This window comes from Oncorhynchus keta, chromosome 18, assembly GCF_023373465.1.
Source record: "Oncorhynchus keta strain PuntledgeMale-10-30-2019 chromosome 18, Oket_V2, whole genome shotgun sequence".
Lineage (NCBI taxonomy): Eukaryota > Metazoa > Chordata > Actinopteri > Salmoniformes > Salmonidae > Oncorhynchus > Oncorhynchus keta.
The window spans coordinates 32261317-32281750 of record NC_068438.1 but is presented as its reverse complement, the minus strand read 5'-3'; the positions used below and the strand labels follow the sequence as shown (position 1 = coordinate 32281750).

General features: G+C 47.5%; 1 protein-coding gene across 1 annotated transcript in view; it reads left to right on the top strand.

Moving 5' to 3' along the window:
- The window catches only part of LOC118396889 (calsyntenin-2-like), a 365777-nt gene that overhangs the window by 213180 nt on the left and 132163 nt on the right, over positions 1-20434 (top strand). Inside the window, exons 6-7 of the mRNA XM_052467906.1 lie at positions 142-399; positions 627-748. Of these exons, the coding sequence (XP_052323866.1) occupies positions 142-399; positions 627-748 (380 nt within the window). The remainder of the gene's footprint in view (positions 1-141; positions 400-626; positions 749-20434) is intronic.

Below are 20434 nucleotides of genomic sequence, written 5' to 3'. Positions count from 1 at the left end.
CATTAAGCCTGGACCTCTGGCTTATTCATAAATGATCATAGCCATGGTCAGTCTGAACCATCTGTATATATGTGTTGATTGGTATTTACAGTCCTGTGTTGTTGTGCTTCCTTATCTGTTCCCATGGCAACAATTACCCAGGGGCCTCGTCGGGCAGCACAGACCTTCTCCCTGCTCCCAGCGTCTCCACCAATTGGACTGCTTCCCTTGTGACAGACAGTGGGCGGGACAGCGACCTCATCTTCCGGTTTGACGGGCGGCAAGCAGCAAAGATTCCTGACCAGATGGTGCCACAGAACCTGACGGATCAGTTCACAATCGCCACGTGGATGAAGCATGGACCCACTCCTGGACTGAGGGCGGAGAAAGAGACCCTGCTCTGCAACTCTGATAAGACAGGTGAGAAGAGGGGAGGGAAGGTAGGAGGGAAGAGAGTGGTGTGGCTGGGTGAGAAGTAAAGTGGGAAGGGCTGTGTGTAGAGGGGCAGGAACATTGAATGGGTGTGGTCTACTGACAATAATGGGTTTATCTTCACTTAAGAGAAGGGGTCTTAATTCAAAGGTTGTGGTAATTTTAGGGAAGGTGTTACATTTACGCCCTCTTCTCTTTCTTCATCCCGTCTCCAGAGATGAACAGACACCACTACTCCCTTTACGTCCATAACTGTCGTCTGGTCTTCCTGCTCCGGAGAGACTTCGCCCAGGTGGACACCTTCAGACCTGCAGAGTTCCACTGGAAACTGGAGCAGGTAGGCTACACAGTAGGCTTTGTGTACCTCAGCGATATTCATTTGTAATGTACTGTACCACTAAAGAGGGACAGCTTGTCCTTACGAGTGTGCTGTCTATGAAACATGATGTGATGTTCAGATGGCCTGGACCAACAACTCCCTCTAGAGGCTCTTGATCAACACCTAAAGTCCTTCATCCCAGAACCTCTCTAAAAGCCTCGATGCACAGAGCAGTTGAGACTGTTTTAGACCTAGACATATGAAGACCATCTCTATTGAAAATATGTCCTTCACCGTTATGCGCGCACGTGTGTGTGTGTGTGTGTGTGTGTGTGTGTGTGTGTGTGTGTGTGTGTGTGTGTGTGTGTGTGTGTGTGTGTGTGTGTGTGTGTGTGTGTGTGTGTGTGTGTGTGTGTTTCCTCTGGGGATGAAGGTGGGCTGGCGGTGAGGATACAGTGACTTGCGAAATGATTCACCACCTTGGAATGTTTCCTATTTTGTTGCCTTGTAACCTGGAATAAACATTTATTTTGGGGGGGCTTGTATCATTTCATTTACACAACATGCATAACACTTTGAAGATACAACATATTTTTTCTAGTGAAACAAACAAGAAATAAGACAAAAAAAAAACAGAAAACTTGAGCGTGCATAACTATTCACCCCCACCAAAGTCAATACTTTGTAGAGACACCTTTTGCAGCAATTACAGCTGCAAATTTCTTGGGGTATGTCTCTATAAGCTTGGCACATCTAGTCACTGGAATTGTTGCCCATTCTTCAAGGCAAAACTGCTCCAGCTCCTTCACGTTGGATGGGTTCCGCTGGTGTACAGCAAACTTTAAGTCATAGCACAGATTCTCAATTGGATTGAAGTCTGAGTTTTGACTAGGCCATTCCAAGACATTTAAATGTTTCCCCTTAAACCACTTGAGTGTTGCTTTAGCAGTATGCTTAGGGTCATTGTCCTGCTGGAAGGTGAACCTCCATCCCAGTCTCAAATCTCTCGAAGACTGAAACAGGTTTCCTTCAAGAATTTCCCAGTATTTAGCGCCATCCATCATTCCTTTAATTCTGACCAGTTTCCCAGTCCCTGCTGATGAAAAACATCCCCAAAGCATGATGCTGCCACCACCATGCTTCACTGTGGAGATCAAGTCAAATCAAATCGAAGTTTATTTGTCATGTGCGCCAAATACAAACCTTACAATGAAATCCTTACTTAGAGGCTCTAACCAACAGTGCAATTTGTAAAAAATAAAAATAAAAAGTGTTAGGGGAACAATAGGTAAGTAAAGAAGTAAAAACAACAGTAAAAGGACAGTTAAAAATAACAGTAGCGGGGCAATATACAGTAGAGAGTCTATATACAGTAGAGAGTCTATATACAGTAGTGAGGCTATATACAGTAGTGAGGCTATAAAAGTAGCGAGGCTATATACAGTAGCGAGGCTATATACAGTAGCGAGGCTATAAAAGTAGCGAGGCTATATACAGTAGCGAGGCTATATACAGTAGTGAGGCTATAAAAGTAGCGAGGCTATAAAAGTAGCGAGGCTATATCAGTATCGAGGCTATAAAAGTAGCGAGGCTATATACAGTAGCGAGGCTATATACAGTAGCGAGGCTATAACAGTAGCGAGGCTATATACAGTAGCGAGGCTATAACAGTAGCGAGGCTATATACAGTAGCGAGGCTATAACAGTAGCGAGGCTATATACAGTAGCGAGGCTATAACAGTAACGAGGCTATACCAGTAGCGAGGCTATATACAGTAGCGAGGCTATATACAGTAGCGAGGCTATAACAGTAGCGAGGCTATATACAGGCACCGGTTAGTCGGGCTGATTGAGATAGTATGTACACGTAGATATGGTTAAAGTGACTATGCATATATCATAAACAGAGATTAGCAGTAGTGTAAAAGAGGGGTTGGGGGGTGATGGGTGGTGGGACTCAATGCAGATCGCCCGGTTAGCCAATGTGCGGGGGTTCTGGTTGGTCAGGCTCATTGAGATAGTATGTACATGAATGTATTGTTAAAGTGACTATGCATATATAATAAACAGAGAGTAGCAGCAGCGTAAAAGAGGGGTTTGGGGGGTGGCACACAATGCAAATAGTCCGGATAGCCATTTGATTACCTGTTCAGGAGTCTTATGGCTTGGGGGTAAAAACTGTTGAGAAGCCTTTTGGTCCTAAACTTGGCACTCCGGTACCACTTGCCATGCGGTAGTAGAGCGAATAGTCTATGACTGGGGTGACTGGGGTCTTTGACAATTTTTAGGGCCTTCTTCTGACACTGCCTGGTGTAGAAGTCCTGGATGGCAGGCAGTTTAGTCCCAGTGGTGTTCTGGGCCGTACGCACTACCCTCTGTAGTGCCTTGCGGTCGGAGGCCGAGCCGAAGCCGTACGAGTCAGTGATGCAACCAGTCAAGATGCTTTCGATGTTGCAGCTGTTGAACCTTTTGAGGATCTGTGGACCCATACCAAATCTTTTTAGTTTCCTTAGGGGGATTAGGCTTTGTCATGCCCTCTTCATGACTGTCTTGGTGTGTTTGGACCATTCTAGTTTGTTGTTGAGGTGGACACCAAGGAACTTGAAGCTCTCAACCTGCTCCACTACAGCCCCATCGATGAGAATGGGGGCATGCTCGGTCCTCCTTTTCCTGTATTTCACAATCATCTCTTTCATCTTGGTTACGTTGAGGGATAGGTTGTTATTCTGGCACCACCCGGCCAGGTTTTTGACCTCCTCCCTATAGGCTGTCTCGTTTTTGTCGGTGATCAGGCCTACCATTGTTGTTTCGTCTACAAACTTAATAATGGTGTTGGAGTCGTGCTTGGCAATGCAGTCGTGGATGAACAGGGAGTATAGGAAGGGACTGAGCACCCCTGAGGAGCTCCAGTGTTGAGGATCAGAGAGACAGATGTGTTGCTGCCTACCCTCACTTGGGCACAAGGACTATGGTGGTCTGCTTGAAACATGTTGATATTACAGACTCAATCAGAAACATGTTGAAAATGTCAGTGAAGACACCTGCCAGTTGGTCAGCCCATGCCCAGAGCACACGTCCTGGTAATCCATCTGGCCCCGCAGCCTTATGAATGTTGACCTGTTTAAAGGTCTTACTCACGTCAGCTACGGAGGATGGTGTTCTCGGGGTGATGAGAGGTGTTGGGTTTGCACCAGACATAGCATTTTATTTGATGCCCAAATAGCTTCATTTTAGTCTCATCTGACCAGAATGCCTTCTTACATATGTTTGGGGAGTTTCCCACATGCCTTTTGGCAAACACCAAATGGGTTTGCTTATTTTTTTCTTTAAGCAATGGCTTTTTCCTGGCCACTCTCTTATAAAGCCCAGCTCTGTGGAGTGTACGGCTTGAAGTGGTCCTATGGACATATACTCCAATCTCCGCTGTGGAGCTTTGCAGCTCCTTCAGGGTTATCTTTGGTCTCTTTGTTGCATCTCTGATTAATGCCTTCCTTGCCTGGTCCCTGAGTTTTGGTGGGCGACCCTCTTGGCAGGTTTGTTGTGGTGCCGTATTCTTTCCATTTTTTAATAATGGATTTAATGGTGCTCTGTGGGATGTTCAAAGTTTTGGATATTTTTTATAACCCAACCCTGATCTGTACTTCTCCACAACTTTGTCCCTGACCTGTTTGGAGAGCTCCTTGGTTTTCATGGTGCCGCTTGCTTGGTGGTGCCCCTTGCTTAGTGGTGTTGGAGACTCTGGAGCCTTTCAGAACAGGTGTATATATACTGACATCATGTGACAGATCATGTAACACTTAGATTGCACACAGGAGGACATTATTTAACTAATTATGTGACTTTTGAAGGTAATTGGTTGCACCAGATCTTATTTAGGGGGTTCATAGCAAAGGGGGTGAATACATATGCACACACCACTTTTCCTTGGTAATTTTACATTTACATTTAAGTCATTTAGCAGACGCTCTTTGAAACAAGTCATTTTTTAAATTTCACTTCACCAATTTGGACTATTTTGTGTTTGTCCATTACATGAAATCCAAATAAAAATCCATTTAAATTACAGGTTGTAATGCAACAAAATAAGAAAAACGCCAAGGGGGGGTGAATACTTTTGCAAAGCACTGTATGTTTGTCTGTAGCTACATTGACTCTTGGCCAAACCTAGCGGGCTGACATATGTGTTTATGTACAGTGTGTGGGTGGGTGACAGCAGCAGCTCCCTCTCGCCTGAGGATGTGTCTGTCTCAAGGTTGGCCTGGTCACGCTTATTGTCAGTCTCCAGACCCTGAACGCAGCTCTCTGATTGGACAAAAGAGACGAGCAGCTGAAGCCAGGCAGTGAAAGGCAGAGTACTGGGGCTGCTGGGTAATTTGAGGACAGATCGCTGGCTGTGATTTGAGGAAGGACTGGGGATCAGAGCGTGACCTTGTGACCGGGGTTGACCATTTGTGAGTCACCATCTGGAGAAGTTCTGTAACATTTCAGAACAAGACATGGCAGCCTGTCTCTCCACAGTCCTTGCTTTCTCCTCATCTCTCTCTCTCTCTCTCTCTCTCTCTCTCTCTCTCTCTCTCTCTCTCTCTCTCTCTCTCTCTCTCTCTCTCTCTCTAAAATGACACAATACATTATTTAGAAGAAAAAGAAACGCACACCTATTAAGACAAGGTGCTGACTAGCGGAGTAGAAAACTTGAAAATGAAAGAGAGCCGCACACTCTAGGAGCTCAGATGCAAAAATGTAATTACCAACGTTTCGACAGCCAAGCTGTCTTCATCAGGGTATAATCACAAACACTGCGGGATGACTTGTTTATATAGTGTCAAAAGACACAGGTGTCTGTAATCATGGCCAAGAGTGGCCTAATATCATTGGTTAATTATCAAATATTAAAATGTCCTAAAAAGAACAGCATACAAACGACAAGTGGATAGCATACGATCATAGATTAATTTGACTACACAAGCTTTCAAACAATTACAATGGCAAATTACAAACCCACAATTGGTGGCTGACTAAATACTTTTTTTGCCCCACTGTATGTTGATGTTGGGGTGGTACTGGAGATGATGAACATGAAGTTCATAAATTGTGAAGTTCCCTTTTAACTTGGACAACTTGGACACCACTGGACATGCTGTGTATAGCACAGATCATACACTGAGTGTACAAAACATTAAGAACACCGTTCCATTGACTGACCAGGTCAATCCAGGTGAAAGCTATTATCCCTTATTGATGTCACTTGTTAAATTCACTACAATCAGTGTAGATTAAGGATTTTTAAACTGAGACAATACCGACATGGATTGTGTATGTGTGCCATTCAGAGGGTGAATGGGCAAGAGAAAATATTGAATTGCCTTTGAACAGGGTATGGTAGTAGGTGCCAGGTGCACCAGTTTGAGTGTGTCAAGAACTGCAACGCTCCTGGGGTTTTTATGCTCACCAGTTTCCCGTTTGTATCAAGAATGGTCCAGCACCAAAAGGACATCCGGCCAACTTGACACAACCGTAGGAAGTATTGGAGTCCATATGGGCCAGCACCCCTGTGGACACCTTGTTGACTCCACGCCCTGACCAATTCAGGCTGTTCTGAGGGCAAAAGGTGGAGGTGCAACTCAATATTAGGAAGGTGTTTCTAATGTTTGGTGTAGACATCCATGAATGTAGATTGTAATTCCTGTTGAAAGGTCTAGGAAACATCCAACAGTTTGTGACTGAATGTAGCTTGTCATCTGGCGGTTTAAGACGAGGAAATAAAATAAAATATGCATGACTGAAAGTGAGAAAGAAAAACCAGACAGAGAAAGACAACCTCTGATCATTTGGATATAAACGGTGTCTCAGCTGTGTGTGGAAATTGAACGTCTAAGTGACATCATTTCCTGGGGGCGATTCCATGAAAACGGAGTGTGCTTTTAAATGAAAGCAATCAGAAAAACACACAGGGGATGATTCAGTCACTTTTACATCACTGGAGCGTTGGAATAGAACAAGATAGTCAGAAGTGGTGTGTTTTAAATGCAGTCATGGGAGACTGTTAGCACTAGTTAACATTACCTGTTTACACTACCTGTTAAGACAACTTGTTAACACTGCCTGTTAAGACTGCCTGTTAAGACTGCCTGTTAAGACTACCTGTTAACACTACCTGTTAAGACTGCCTGTTAAGACTACCTGTTAAGACGACCTGTTAAGACAACTTGTTAACACTGCCTGTTAAGACGACCTGTTAAGACTACCTGTTAACACTACCTGTTAAGACTGCCTGTTAAGACTACCTGTTAAGACAACTTGTTAACACTGCCTGTTAAGACGACCTGTTAAGACTACCTGTTAAGACTACCTGTTAAGACAACTTGTTAACACTGCCTGTTAACACTGCCTGTTAAGACTGCCTGTTAAGACTGCCTGTTAGCACTACCTGTTAGGACGACCTGTTAAGACAACCTGTTAACACTACCTGTTTACACTACCTGTTAAGACAACTTGTTAACACTACCTGTGAAGACGACTTGTTAACACTACCTGTTAAGACTACCTGTTAAGACTACCCGTTAAGACTACCCGTTAAGACTACCTGTTAAGACTACCCATTAAGACTACCCGTTAAGACTACCTGTTAAGACTACCCATTAAGACTACCCGTTAAGACTACCTGTTAAGACTACCTGTTAAGACTACCTGTTAAGACTACCTGTTAAGACTACCTGTTAAGACTACCCGGTAAGACTACCTGTTTACACTACCTGTTAAGACAACTTGTTAACACTGCCTGTTAACACTGCCTGTTAAGACTGTCTGTTAAGACTACCTGTTTACACTACCTGTTAAGACAACTTGTTAACACTGCCTATTAACACTGCCTGTTAAGACTGCCTGTTAAGACTACCTGTTAACACTACCTGTTAAGACAACTTGTTAACACTGCCTGTTAACACTGCCTGTTAAGACTGCCTGTTAAGACTACCTGTTAACACTACCTGTTAAGACTGCCTGTTAAGACTACCTGTTAAGACAACTTGTTAACACTGCCTGTTAAGACGACCTGTTAAGACGACCTGTTAAGACAACTTGTTAACACTGCCTGTTAACACTGCCTGTTAAGACGACCTGTTAAGACTACCTGTTAACACTACCTGTTAAGACTGCCTGTTAAGACTACCTGTTAAGACAACTTGTTAACACTGCCTGTTAAGACGACCTGTTAAGACGACCTGTTAAGACTACCTGTTAAGACAACTTGTTAACACTGCCTGTTAACACTGCCTGTTAAGACTACCTGTTAAGACGACCTGTTAAGACAACTTGTTAACACTGCCTGTTAAGACGACCTGTTAAGACTACCTGTTAACACTACCTGTTAAGACTGCCTGTTAAGACTACCTGTTAAGACAACTTGTTAACACTGCCTGTTAAGACGACCTGTTAAGACTGCCTGTTAAGACTACCTGTTTACACTACCTGTTAAGACAACTTGTTAACACTGCCTGTTAACACTGCCTGTTAAGACTGTCTGTTAAGACTACCTGTTTACACTACCTGTTAAGACAACTTGTTAACACTGCCTATTAACACTGCCTGTTAAGACTGCCTGTTAAGACTACCTGTTAACACTACCTGTTAAGACAACTTGTTAACACTGCCTGTTAACACTGCCTGTTAAGACTGCCTGTTAAGACTACCTGTTAACACTACCTGTTAAGACTGCCTGTTAAGACTGCCTGTTAACACTGCCTGTTAAGACTGTCTGTTAAGACTACCTGTTTATACTACCTGTTAAGACAACTTGTTAACACTGCCTGTTAACACTGCCTGTTAAGACTGTCTGTTAAGACTACCTGTTTACACTACCTGTTAAGACAACTTGTTAACACTACCTGTTAAGACTGTCTGTTAAGACTACCTGTTTACACTACCTGTTAAGACAACTTGTTAACACTGCCTGTTAACACTATACATATAACCCATGTATATGGGGCATTGAGTTTTCAAACTATACCCATATAGTTCTAAAGGAGAGGAACGGATGAAGATGATGATGATGATGAAGATGAGAATGATAAGAACATAAATGTCAAAACACACACACACACGACCACTCTGGACCAGTATATGCTATCTGTAGTGACTCAGTAGTGCAGTCAGTAAGTGTGTGAAGGGAAGCAGAGGGTCATAATAGAGCTGCTATATCTGGAAGACAGAGAGAGAGAGGAGAGTGAGGGACAGAGAGAGAGGGGAGAGTGAGAGACAGAGAGAGAGGGGAGAGTGAGAGACAGAGAGAGAGTGAGGCAGAGAGAGAGGGGAGAGTGAGACAGAGCCAGAGAGAGAGGGGAGAGTGAGAGAGGGGAGAGTGAGACTGAGAGAGGGGGAGAGTGAGCCATAGAGAGTGAGACACAGAGATAGAGGGGAGAGTGAGAAAAAGAGAGTGAGGGGAGAGTGAGACATAGAGAGTGAGACAGAGAGAGAGAGAGTGAAACAGAGAGAGAGAGGCGAGAGTGAGACATAGAGAGTGAGACAGCGAGAAAGAGAGAGGGGAGAGTGAGACAGAGAGAGAGGGGACAGTGAGACATAGAGAGTGAGACAGAGAGAGAGAGGGGAGAGTGAGACAGGGAGAGAGAGAGCGAGGGGAGGGGGCAGGTTGTGTGTGTGTGCGCGTGTGTGTGGTAGAAGTGCTGTAGTAGAAGTGTGCCTCTTCCACTGTACACACCCTCTCTCCTCTCCTCTCTCCTCTCTCCCTCTCCTCTCTCCCTCGCTCCTCTCTCCCTCACTCTTCTCTCCTCTCTCCCTCTCGTTTCTTCTCCTCTCTCTCTCTCTCTCTCTCTCTCTCTCTCTCTCTCTCTCTCTCTCTCTCTCTCTCTCTCTCTCTCTCTCTCTCTCTCTCTCTCTCTCTCTCTCTCTCTCTCTGTCCTCTTAAGCCCCTGTACTGACAGAGGATCTGAGAGGTCTTTCGCCCTAATGTTCCTGCCCTACTCTTTTTGTTTCAGATGTAGCTTTTCAAAAGAATCCTCTCCTCTGGCTTTAGTGTTTGTGTCTTAGGGCTCAAGGGTTTTTGTGTTTTCCGGTGCACTTTCTGTATACTGTCTTTATGTGTGTGTGCTTGGCCCAGTATGGGAACACACACGCACACCTACAGAACCAGTCAAACGTTTCCACACTACTCAATCAAGGGTTTTTCTTGATTTGTACTATTTTCTACATTGTAGAATAATAGTGAAGACATCAAAACTATGTGGAATAACATGTGGAATCATGTAGTAACCAAAAAAGTGTGAAACAAATCAAAATATATTTTATATTTTACATTCTTCAAAGTAGCCACCCTTTACCTTGAAGACAGCTTTTGCACACTCTTGGCATTCTCTCAACCAGCTTCACATGGAATGCTTTTCCAACAGTCTTGAATGAGTTCCCGCAAGTACTGAGCACTTGTTGAGTTATTTTCCTTCACCCGGTCCATCTCATCCCAAATCATCTCAATTGGGTTGAGGTCGGGTGATTGTGGAGGACAGGTCTCCATCACTTTCCTTGACTGGTACTTTATGTGTTTTCTTTGAGAAATAAAAAGTAATAGTGATTGGGAGAGAGGCAAAGAAGGAGGCAGAGATGCAGAGAGGAAGAAAGGGAGGCAGAGATGGAGGGAGGCAGAGATGTAGAGAGGCAGAGAGGGAGGCAGTGAGGCAGAGAGAGAGGGAGGCAGAGCTGAAGAGAGGAAGGGGGCAGAGATGCAGAGATGCAGAGAGGGAGGCAGAGAGGTAGAGAGGCAGAGAGGGAGGCAGAGATGTAGAGAGGAAGAAAGGGAGGCAGAGATGCAGAGAGGGAGGCAGAGAGGTAGAGAGGCAGAAAGGGAGGCAGAGATGCAGAGAGGGAGGGAGGCAGAGAGGGAGGGATGCAGAGAGGGAGGCAGAGAGGTAGAGAGGCAGAGAGGGAGGCAGAGATGCAGAGAGGGAGGGAGGCAGAGGGGGAGGGATGCAGAGAGGCAAAGAGGGAGGGAGGCAGAGATGCAAAGAGGGAGGGGGCAGAGATGCAGAGAGGGAGGGGGCAGAGAGGGAGGCAGAGATGCAGAGAGGGAGGCAGAGATGCAGAGAGGGAGGCAGAGATGTAGAGAGGGAGGGGGCAGAGAGGGAGGCAGAGATGCAGAGAGGCAGAGATGCAGAGAGGGAGGCAGAGATGTAGAGAGGGAGGGGGGCAGAGAGGGAGGCAGAGATTTTTATTTATTTTTTATTTCACCTTTATTTAACCAGGTAGGCTAGTTGAGAACAAGTTCTCATTTGCAACTGCGACCTGGCCAAGATAAAGCATAGCAGTGTGAACAGACAACACAGAGTTACACGAGGAGTAAACAATTAACAAGTCAATAACACAGTAGAGAGGCAGGGAGGCAGAGAGGGAGGCAGAGATGTAGAGAGGCAGGGAGGCGGAGATGCAGAGAGGAAGGGAGGCAGAGAGGCAGAGAGGGAGGCAGAGAGGTAGAGACGCAGAGAGGAAGGGAGGCAGAGAGGCAGAGATGCAGAGATGCAGAGAGGGAGGCAGAGAGGTAGAGACGCAGAGAGGAAGGGAGGCAGAGAGGCAGAGATGCAGAGATGCAGAGAGGGAGGCAGAGAGGTAGAGACGCAGAGAGGAAGGGAGGCAGAGAGGCAGAGATGCAGAGATGCAGAGAGGGAGGCAGAGAGGTAGAGACGCAGAGAGGAAGGGAGGCAGAGAGGCAGAGATGCAGAGATGCAGAGAGGGAGGCAGAGAGGTAGAGACGCAGAGAGGAAGCGAGGCAGAGAGGCAGAGATGCAGAGATGCAGAGAGGGAGGCAGAGAGGTAGAGACACAGAGAGGAAGGGCGGCAGAGAGGCAGAGATGCAGAAAGGGAGGCAGAGATGCAGAGAGGGAGGGGATGCAGAGAGGCAGGGAGGCAGAGGGGGAGGCAGAGAGTCAAAGAGGGAGGCAGAGATGCAGAGAGGGAGGGAGGAAGAGAGGGAGGGAGGCAGAGATGCAAAGAGGGAGGGAGGCAGAGAGGGAGGCAGAGATGCAGAGAGGGAGGGGGCAGAGAGGGAGGCAGAGAGGGAGGGAGGGACAGCCTCTACCAGCCTGACCATATGGATCATAAGGCAGAGTCATTCTACTCTTCATTGAGACTGAGGGCTGGAGGCTGAGGGCTGGAGACTGAGGGATAGAGGCTGAGGGCTGGAGACCGAGGGCTGGAGACTGAGGGCTAGAGGCTGAGGGCTGGAGCCCGAGGGCTAGAGGCTGAGGGTTGGACACTGAGGGATGGAGACAGAGGGCTGGAACCCGAGGGTTAGAGGCTGAGAGTTGGACACTGAGGGATGGAGACTGAGGGCTGGAACCCGAGAGCTAGAGGCTAAGGGTTGGGCACTGAGGGATGGAGACAGGGGGCTGGAACCCGAGGGCTAGAGGCTGAGGGTTGGACACGGAGGGATGAAGACAGTAACACTTTTCTGGTTTTGTGTCCTCCCTCGCTCTCTCACACACAATCCCTACCTCTCTCCCTCTCTCTTCGTCTCTCTTCGTCTCTCTTCCTCTCGCTTTCTCTCTCTTAGTCTCTCTTCCTCTCTCTTCCTCTCGCTTCCTTTCCCGTCCTCTCTCTTCGTCTCTCTTCGTCTCTCTTTCTCCCTCTTCCTCTCGCTTCCTCTCTCTTCGTCTGTCTTCCTTCTCTCTTCCTCTCGCTTCCTCTCTCTTCGTCTCTCTTCCTCTCTCTTCGTCTCTCTTTCTCTCTCTTTCTCTCTCTTCCTCCCGCTTCCTCTCTCTTCCTCTCTCTTCGTCTCGCTTCCTCTCTCTTCGTTTCTCTTTCTCTCTCTTTCTCTCTCTTCCTCTCGCTTCCTCTCTCTTCCTCTGTCTTCCTCTCTATTCGTCTCTCTTCCTCTGTCTTCATCTCACTTCCTCTCTCTTCCTCTCGCTTCCTCTCGCTTCCTTTCTCTTCGTCTCTCTTCATCTCTCTTCCTCTCTCTTTCTCTCTCTTCGTCTCTCTTCGGATTTCTTCCTCTCTCTTCCTCTCTCTTTCTCTCTCTTCCTCTCTCTTCCTCTCGCTTCCTTTCTCTTCCTCTCTCTTCGTGTCTCTTCGTCTCTCTTCCTCTCTCTTCGTCTCTCTTCCTCTCTCTTCATCTCTCTTTCTCTCTCTTCCTCTCTCTTCCTCTCACTTCCTCTCTCTTCTTCTGTCTTCCTCTCTCTTCGTCTCTCTTCCTCTCGCTTCGTCTCTCTTCCTCTCGCTTCCTCTCGCTTAGTCTCTCTTCATCTCTCTTCCTCTCTCTTCGTCTCTCTTCGTCTCTCTTTCTCTCTCTTCGTCTCTCTTCCTCTCTCTTTCTCTCTCTTTCTCTCTCTTTCTCTCTCTTCCTCTCGCTTCCTTTCTCTTCCTCTCTCTTCCTCTCTCTTCCTCTTCGCTTCCTTTCTCTTCCTCTCTCTTCGTCTCTCTTCCTCTCTCTTCATCTCTCTTCATCTCTCTTCCTCTCTCTTCCTCTCTCTTCGTCTCTCTTCCTCTCTCTTCCTCTCACTTCGTCTCTCTTCCTCTCTCTTCATCTCTCTTCGTCTCTCTTCCTCTCTCTTCCTCTCTCTTCGTCTCTCTTTCTCTCTCTCTTCCTCTCTTTTCCTCTCGCTTCCTTTCTCTTCCTCTCTCTTAGACTCTCTTCGTCTCTCTTCCTCTCTCTTCCTCTCGCTTCCTTTCTCTTCCTCTCACTTCGTCTCTCTTCCTCTCTCTTCATCTCTCTTCGTCTCTCTTCCTGTCTTCCTCTCTCTTCATCTCTCTTCCTCTCGCTTCCTCTCTCTTCCTCTCGCTTCGTCTCTCTTCGTCTCTCTTCCTCTCTCTTTCTCTCTCTTCCTCTCTCTTCCTCTCTCTTCATCTCTCTTCATCTCTCTTCCTCTCTCTTCCTCTCTCTTCGTCTCTCTTCGTCTCTCTTCCTCTCTCTTCCTCTCGCTTCCTCTCTCTTTGTCTCTCTTCCTCTCTCTTTCTCTCTCTTCCTCTCTCTTCCTCTCTCTTCCTCTCGCTTCGTTTCTCTTCCTCTCTCTTCGTCTCTCTTCGTCTCTCTTCCTCTCTCTTCATCTCTCTTCCTCTCTATTCCTCTCTCTTCGTCTCTCTTTCTCTCTCTTCCTCTCTCTTCGTCTCTCTTCCTCTCACTTCGTCTCTCTTCCTCTCTCTTCGTCTCTCTTCGTCTCTCTTCCTCTCTCTTCGTCTCGCCTTCTCTCTCTTCCTCTCTCTTCCTCTCTTTTCCTCTCGCTTCCTCTCTCTTCCTCTCTCTTCGTCTCTCTTCCTCTCACTTCGTCTCTCTTCCTCTCTCTTCGTCTCTTTTCGTCTCTCTTCGTCTCTCTTCCTCTCTCTTTGTCTCTCTTTCTCTCTCTTCCTCTCTCTTCCTCTCTTTTCCTCTCGCTTCCTTTCTCTTCCTCTCTCTTCGACTCTCTTCGTATCTCTTCCTCTCTCTACCTCTCGCTTCCTTTCTCTTCCTCTCTCGTCCTCTCTCTTCGTCTCTCTTCGTCTCTCTTCCTCTCTCTTCCTCTCTCTTCCTCTCGCTTCCTTTCTCTTCCTCTCTCTTTGTCTCTCTTTCTCCCTCTTCCTCTCTCTTCCTCTCTTTTCCTCTCGCTTCCTGTCTCTTCCTCTCTCTTCGTCGTCTCTCTTCATCTCTCTTCCTCTCGCTTCCTCTCTCTTCCTCTGTCTTCCTCTCTCTTCCTCTCGCTTCCTCTCCCTTTGTCTCTCTTCGTCTCTCTTTCTCTCTCTTACTCTCTCTTCCTCCCGCTTCCTCTCTCTTCCTCTCTCTTCGTCTCTCTTCCTCTCTCCGTCTCTCTTTATCTCTCTTCCTTTCTCTTCCTCTCTCTTCGTCTTTCTTCCTCTCTCTTCGTCTCGCTTCCTCTCTCTTCGTTTCTCTTTCTAACTCTTTCTCTCTCTTCCTCTCGCTTCCTTTCTCTTCCTCTCTCTTCGTCTCTCTTCCTCTCTCTTCCTCTCGCTTCCTCTCTCTTCCTCTCTCTTCCTCTCACTTCGTCTCTCTTCCTCTCTCTTCGTCTCTCTTCGTCTCTCTTCCTCTCTCTTCGTCTCGCCTTCTCTCTCTTCCTCTCTCTTCCTCTCTTTTCCTCTCGCTTCCTCTCTCTTCCTCTCTCTTCGTCTCTCTTCCTCTCACTTCGTCTCTCTTCCTCTCTCTTCGTCTCTTTTCGTCTCTCTTCGTCTCTCTTCCTCTCTCTTTGTCTCTCTTTCTCTCTCTTCCTCTCTCTTCCTCTCTTTTCCTCTCGCTTCCTTTCTCTTCCTCTCTCTTCGACTCTCTTCGTCTCTCTTCCTCTCTCTTCCTCTCGCTTCCTTTCTCTTCCTCTCTCGTCCTCTCTCTTCGTCTCTCTTCGTCTCTCTTCCTCTCTCTTCCTCTCTCTTCCTCTCGCTTCCTTTCTCTTCCTCTCTCTTCGTCTCTCTTCCTCTCTCTTGCTTTCGCTTCCTCTCTCTTCGTCTCTCTTTCTCTCTCTTCCTCTCTCTTCCTCTCTCTTCGTCTCTCTTCATCTCTCTTCCTCTCGCTTCCTCTCTCTTCCTCTGTCTTCCTCTCTCTTCCTCTCGCTTCCTCTCCCTTTGTCTCTCTTCGTCTCTCTTTCTCTCTCTTACTCTCTCTTCCTCCCGCTTCCTCTCTCTTCCTCTCTCTTCGTCTCTCTTCCTCTCTCCGTCTCTCTTTATCTCTCTTCCTTTCTCTTCCTCTCTCTTCGTCTTTCTTCCTCTCTCTTCCTCTCGCTTCCTCTCTCTTCCTCTCTCTTCCTCTCGCTTCCTTTCTCTTCCTCTCTCTTCGTCTCTCTTCCTCTCTCTTCCTCTCGCTTCCTCTCTCTTCCTCTCGCTTCCTCTCGCTTCGTCTCTCTTCGTCTCTCTTCCTCTCTCTTCGTCTCTCTTTCTCTCTCTTCCTCTCTCTTCCTCTCGCTTCCTCTCTCTTCGTCTCTCTTCGTCTCTGTTTCTCTCTCCTCCTCTCTCTTCCTCTCGCTTCGTCTCTCTTCCTCTCCCTTTCTCTCTCTTCCTCTCTCTTCCTCTCTCTTCATCTCTCTTCATCTCTATTCCTCTCTCTTCATCTCTCTTCGTCTCTCTTACTCTCTCTTCCTCTCGCTTCCTCTCTCTTTGTCTCTCTTCCTCTCTCTTTCTCTCTCTTCCTCTCTCTTCCTCTCTCTTCCTCTCGCTTTGTTTCTCTTCCTCTCTCTTCGTCTCTCTTCGTCTCTCTTCCTCTCTCTTCATCTCTCTTCCTCTCTATTCCTCTCTCTTTGTCTCTCTTCCTCTCTCTTCCTCTCTCTTCGTCTCTCTTCCTCTCACTTCGTCTCTCTTCCTCTCTCTTAGTCTCTCTTCGTCTCTCTTCGTCTCTCTTCCTCTCTCTTCGTCTCTCTTCCTCTCTCTTCCTCTCTCTTCCTCTCGCTTCCTTTCTCTTCCTCTCTCTTCATCTCTCTTCCTCTCTCTTGCACTCGCTTCCTCTCTCATCGTTTCTCTTTCTCTCTCTTTCTCTCTCTTCCTCTCGCTTCCTTTCTCTTCCCCTCTCTTCGTCTCTCTTCCTCTCTCTTCCTCTCTCTTCCGCTGTCTTCCTCTCTCTTCGTCTCTCTTCCTCTCGCTTCCGCTCTCTTCCTCTCTCTTCATCTCTCTTCCTCTCGCTTCCTCTCTCTTCCTCTGTCTTCCTCTCTCTTCCTCTCGCTTCCTCTCCCTTCGTCTCTCTTCGTCTCTCTTCCTCTCTCTTCGTCTCTCTCTTCCTCTCTCTTTCTCTCTCTTCCTCTCTCTTCGTCTCTCTTCGTCTCGCTTTCTCTCTCTTCGTCTCTCTTCCTCTCTCTTCGTCTCTCTTCCTTTCTCTTCCTTTCTCTTCGTGTCTATTCGTCTCTCTTCCTCTCTCTTCGTCTCTCTTCGTCTCTCTTCCTCTCGCTTCCTCTCTCTTCCTCTCACTTCCTTTCTCTTCCTCTCTCTTCGTCTCTCTTCCTCTCTCTTTCTCTCTCTTTCTCTCTCTTCCTCTCTCTTCCTCTCACTTCCTTTCTCTTCCTCTCTCTTCGTCTCTCTTCCTCTCTCTTTGTCTCGCTTTCTCTCTCTTCCTCTCTCTTCCTCTCTTTTCCTCTCGCTTCCTGTCTCTTCCTCTCTCTTCGTCATCTCTCTTTCTCTCTCTTCCTCTCTCTTCCTCTCTCTTCCTCTCACTTCCTTTCTCTTCCTCTCTCTTCGTCTCTCTTCGTCTCACTTCGTCTCACTTCGTCTCTCCTTCTCTCTCTTACTCTCTCTTCCTCCCGCTTCCTCTCTCTTCGTCTCTCTTTATCTCTCTTCCTTTCTCTTCCTCTCTCTTCGTCTCTCTTCCTCTCTCCTCATCTCTCTTCCTCTCTCTTCGTCTCTCTTTATCTCTCTTCGGCTCTCTTCCTCTCTCTTCCTCTCTCTTCCTCTCTCTTTCTCTCTCTTTCTCTCTCTTCCTCTCTCTTCCTCTCTCTTCCTCTCACTTCCTTTCTCTTCCTCTCTCTTCGTCTCTCTTCCTCTCTCTTTGTCTCTCTTTCTCTCTCTTCCTCTCTCTTCCTCTCTTTTCCTCTCGCTTCCTCTCGCTTCCTCTCTCTTCGTCTCTCTTCCTCTCTCTTCCTCTCTCTTCCTCTCGCTTCCTCTCTCTTCGTCTTTCTTCGTCTCTCTTTCTCTCTCTTACTCTCTCTTCCTCCCGCTTCCTCTCTCTTCCTCTCTCTTCATCTCTCTTCCTCTCGCTTTGTCTCTCTTTATCTCTCTTCCTCTCTCTTCGTCTCTCTTCCTCTCTCTTCCTCTCGCTTCCTCTCTCTTCCTCTCTCTTCCTCTCGCTTCCTCTCTCTTCGTCTCTCTTCCTCTCTCTTCCTCTCGCTTCCTCTCTCTTCCTCTCTCTTTGTCTCTCTTCCTCTCTCTTCCTCTCTCTTCTTCTGTCTTCCTCTCTCTTCGACTCTCTTCCTCTCGCTTCCTCTCTCTTCCTCTCGCTTCCTCTCGCTTCGTCTCTCTTCATCTCTCTTCCTCTCTCTTCGTCTCTCTTCCTCTCGCTTTCTCTCTCTTCGTCTCTCTTCCTCTCTCTTCCTCTCTCTTCCTCTCTCTTCCTCTCGCTTCCTTTCTCTTCCTCTCTCTTTGTCTCTCTTCCTGTCTCTTGCTCTCGCATCCTCTCTCATCGTTTCTCTTTCTCTCTCTTTCTCTCTCTTCCTCTCGCTTCCTTTCTCTTCCCCTCTCTTCGTCTCTCTTCCTCTCTCTTCCTCTCTCTTCCTCTGTCTTCCTCTCTCTTCGTCTCTCTTCCTCTCGCTTCCGCTCTCTTCCTCTCACTTCCTCTCGCTTTGTCTCTGTTCATCTCTCTTCCTCTCTCTTCGTCTCTCTTCCTCTCTCTCTCTCTCACGCTCTTCGTCTCTCTTCCTCTCTCTTCGTCTCTCTTCCTCTCTCTTCGCCTCTCTCTTCCTCTCTCTTTCTCTCTCTTCCTCTCTCTTCCTCTCTCTTCCTCTCTCTTCATCTCTCTTCATCTCTCTTCCTCTCTCTTCCTCTCTCTTCGTCTCTCTTCGTCTCTCTTCGTCTCTCTTCCTCTCTCTTCATCTCTCTTCCTGTCTCTTCCTCTCTCTATGTGTCTCTTCCTCTCTCTTCCTCTCTCTTTGTCTCTCTTCCTCTCTCTTCATCTCTCTCTTCCTCTCTCTTCCTCTCTCTTCTTCTCTCTTCCTCTCTCTTCCTCTCGCTTCGTCTCTCTTCATCTCTCTTCCACTCTCTTCGTCTCTCTTCCTTTCTCTTCCTCTCTCTTCGTGTCTATTCGTCTCTCTTCCTCTCTCTTCCTCTCTCTTCCTCTCTCTTCGTCTCTCTTTCTCTCTCTTACTCTCTATTCCTCCCGCTTCCTCTCTCTTCCTCTCTCTTCGTCTCGCTTCCTCTCTCTTCGTCTCTCTTCCTCTCGCTTCCTCTCTCTTCATCTCTCTCTTCCTCTCTCTTCCTCTCTCTTCTTCTGTCTTCCTCTCTCTTCGTCTCTCTTCCTCTCGCTTCCTCTCTCTTCCTCTCGCTTCCTCTCGCTTCGTCTCTCTTCATCTCTCTTCCTCTCTCTTTCTCTCTCTTCGTCTCTCTTCGGCTCTCTTCCTCTCTCTTCCTCTCTCTTCCTCTCTCTTTCTCTCTCTTCCTCTCTCTTCCTCTCGCTTCCTTTCTCTTCCTCTCTCTACGTGTCTCTTCGTCTCTCTTCCTCTCTCTTCGTCTCTCTTCCTCTCTCTTCATCTCTCTTTCTCTCTCTTCCTCTCTCTTCCTCTCACTTCCTTTCTCTTCCTCTCTCTTCGTCTCTCTTCATCTCTCTTCCTCTCTCTTTGTCTCTCTTTCTCTCTCTTCCTCTCTCTTCCTCTCTTTTCCTCTCGCTTCCTGTCTCTTCCTGACTCTTCGTCGTCTCTCTTCATCTCTCTTCCTCTCGCTTCCTCTCTCTTCGTCTCTCTTCCTCTCTCTTCCTCTCGCTTCCTCTCTCTTCCTCTCTCTTCGTCTCTCTTCCTCTCTCTTCCTCTCTCTTCCTGTCTTCCTCTCTCTTCGTCTCTCTTCCTCTCGCTTCCTCTCTCTTCCTCTCGCTTCCTCTCGCTTCGTCTCTCTTCGTCTCTCTTCCTCTCTCTTCGTCTCTCTTTCTCTCTCTTCCTCTCTCTTCCTCTCGCTTCCTCTCTCTTCGTCTCTCTTCGTCTCTCTTTCTCTCTCCTCCTCTCTCTTCCTCTCGCTTCGTCTCTCTTCCTCTCATTTCGTCTCTCTTCCTCTCGCTTCCTCTCGCTTCCTCTCTCTTTCTCTCTCTTCGTCTCTCTTCCTCTCTCTTCCTCTCTCTTCCTCTCTCTTCTTCTGTCTTCCTCTCTCTTCGTCTCACTTCCTCTCTCTTCCTCTCTCTTCCTGTCTTCCTCTCTCTTCGTCTCTCTTCCTCTCGCTTCCTCTCTCTTCCTCTCGCTTCCTCTCGCTTCGTCTCTCTTCGTCTCTCTTCCTCTCTCTTCGTCTCTCTTTCTCTCTCTTCCTCTCTCTTCCTCTCGCTTCCTCTCTCTTCGTCTCTCTTCGTCTCTCTTTCTCTCTCCTCCTCTCTCTTCCTCTCGCTTCGTCTCTCTTCCTCTCATTTCGTCTCTCTTCCTCTCGCTTCCTCTCGCTTCCTCTCTCTTTCTCTCTCTTCGTCTCTCTTCCTCTCTCTTCCTCTCTCTTCCTCTCTCTTCTTCTGTCTTCCTCTCTCTTCGACTCTCTTCCTCTCGCTTCCTCTCTCTTCCTCTCGCTTCCTCTCGCTTCGTCTCTCTTCATCTCTCTTCCTCTCTCTTCGTCTCTCTTCCTCTCACTTTCTCTCTCTTCGTCTCTCTTCCTCTCTCTTCCTCTCTCTTCGTCTCTCTTCCTTTCTCTTCCTTTCTCTTCGTGTCTATTCGTCTCTCTTCCTCTCTCTTCGTCTCTCTTCCTCTCTTTTTCTCTCTCTTCCTCTCTCTTCCTCTCTCTTCCTCTCTCTTCTTCTGTCTTCCTCTCTCTTCCTCTCGCTTCCTCTCTCTTCCTCTCTCTTCCTCGCTCTTCTTCTGTCTTCCTCTCTCTTCGTCTCTCTTCCTCTCGCTTCCTCTCTCTTCCTCTCGCTTCCTCTCGCTTCGTCTCTCTTCACCTCTCTTCCTCTCTCTTTCTCTCTCTTCGTCTCTCTTCCTCTCTCTTCGTCTCTCTTCCTCTCGCTTCCTCTCTCTTCCTCTCGCTTCCTCTCGCTTCGTCTCTCTTCGTCTCTCTTCCTCTCTCTTCGTCTCTCTTTCTCTCTCTTCCTCTCTCTTCCTCTCGCTTCCTCTCTCTTCGTCTCTCTTTCTCTCTCTT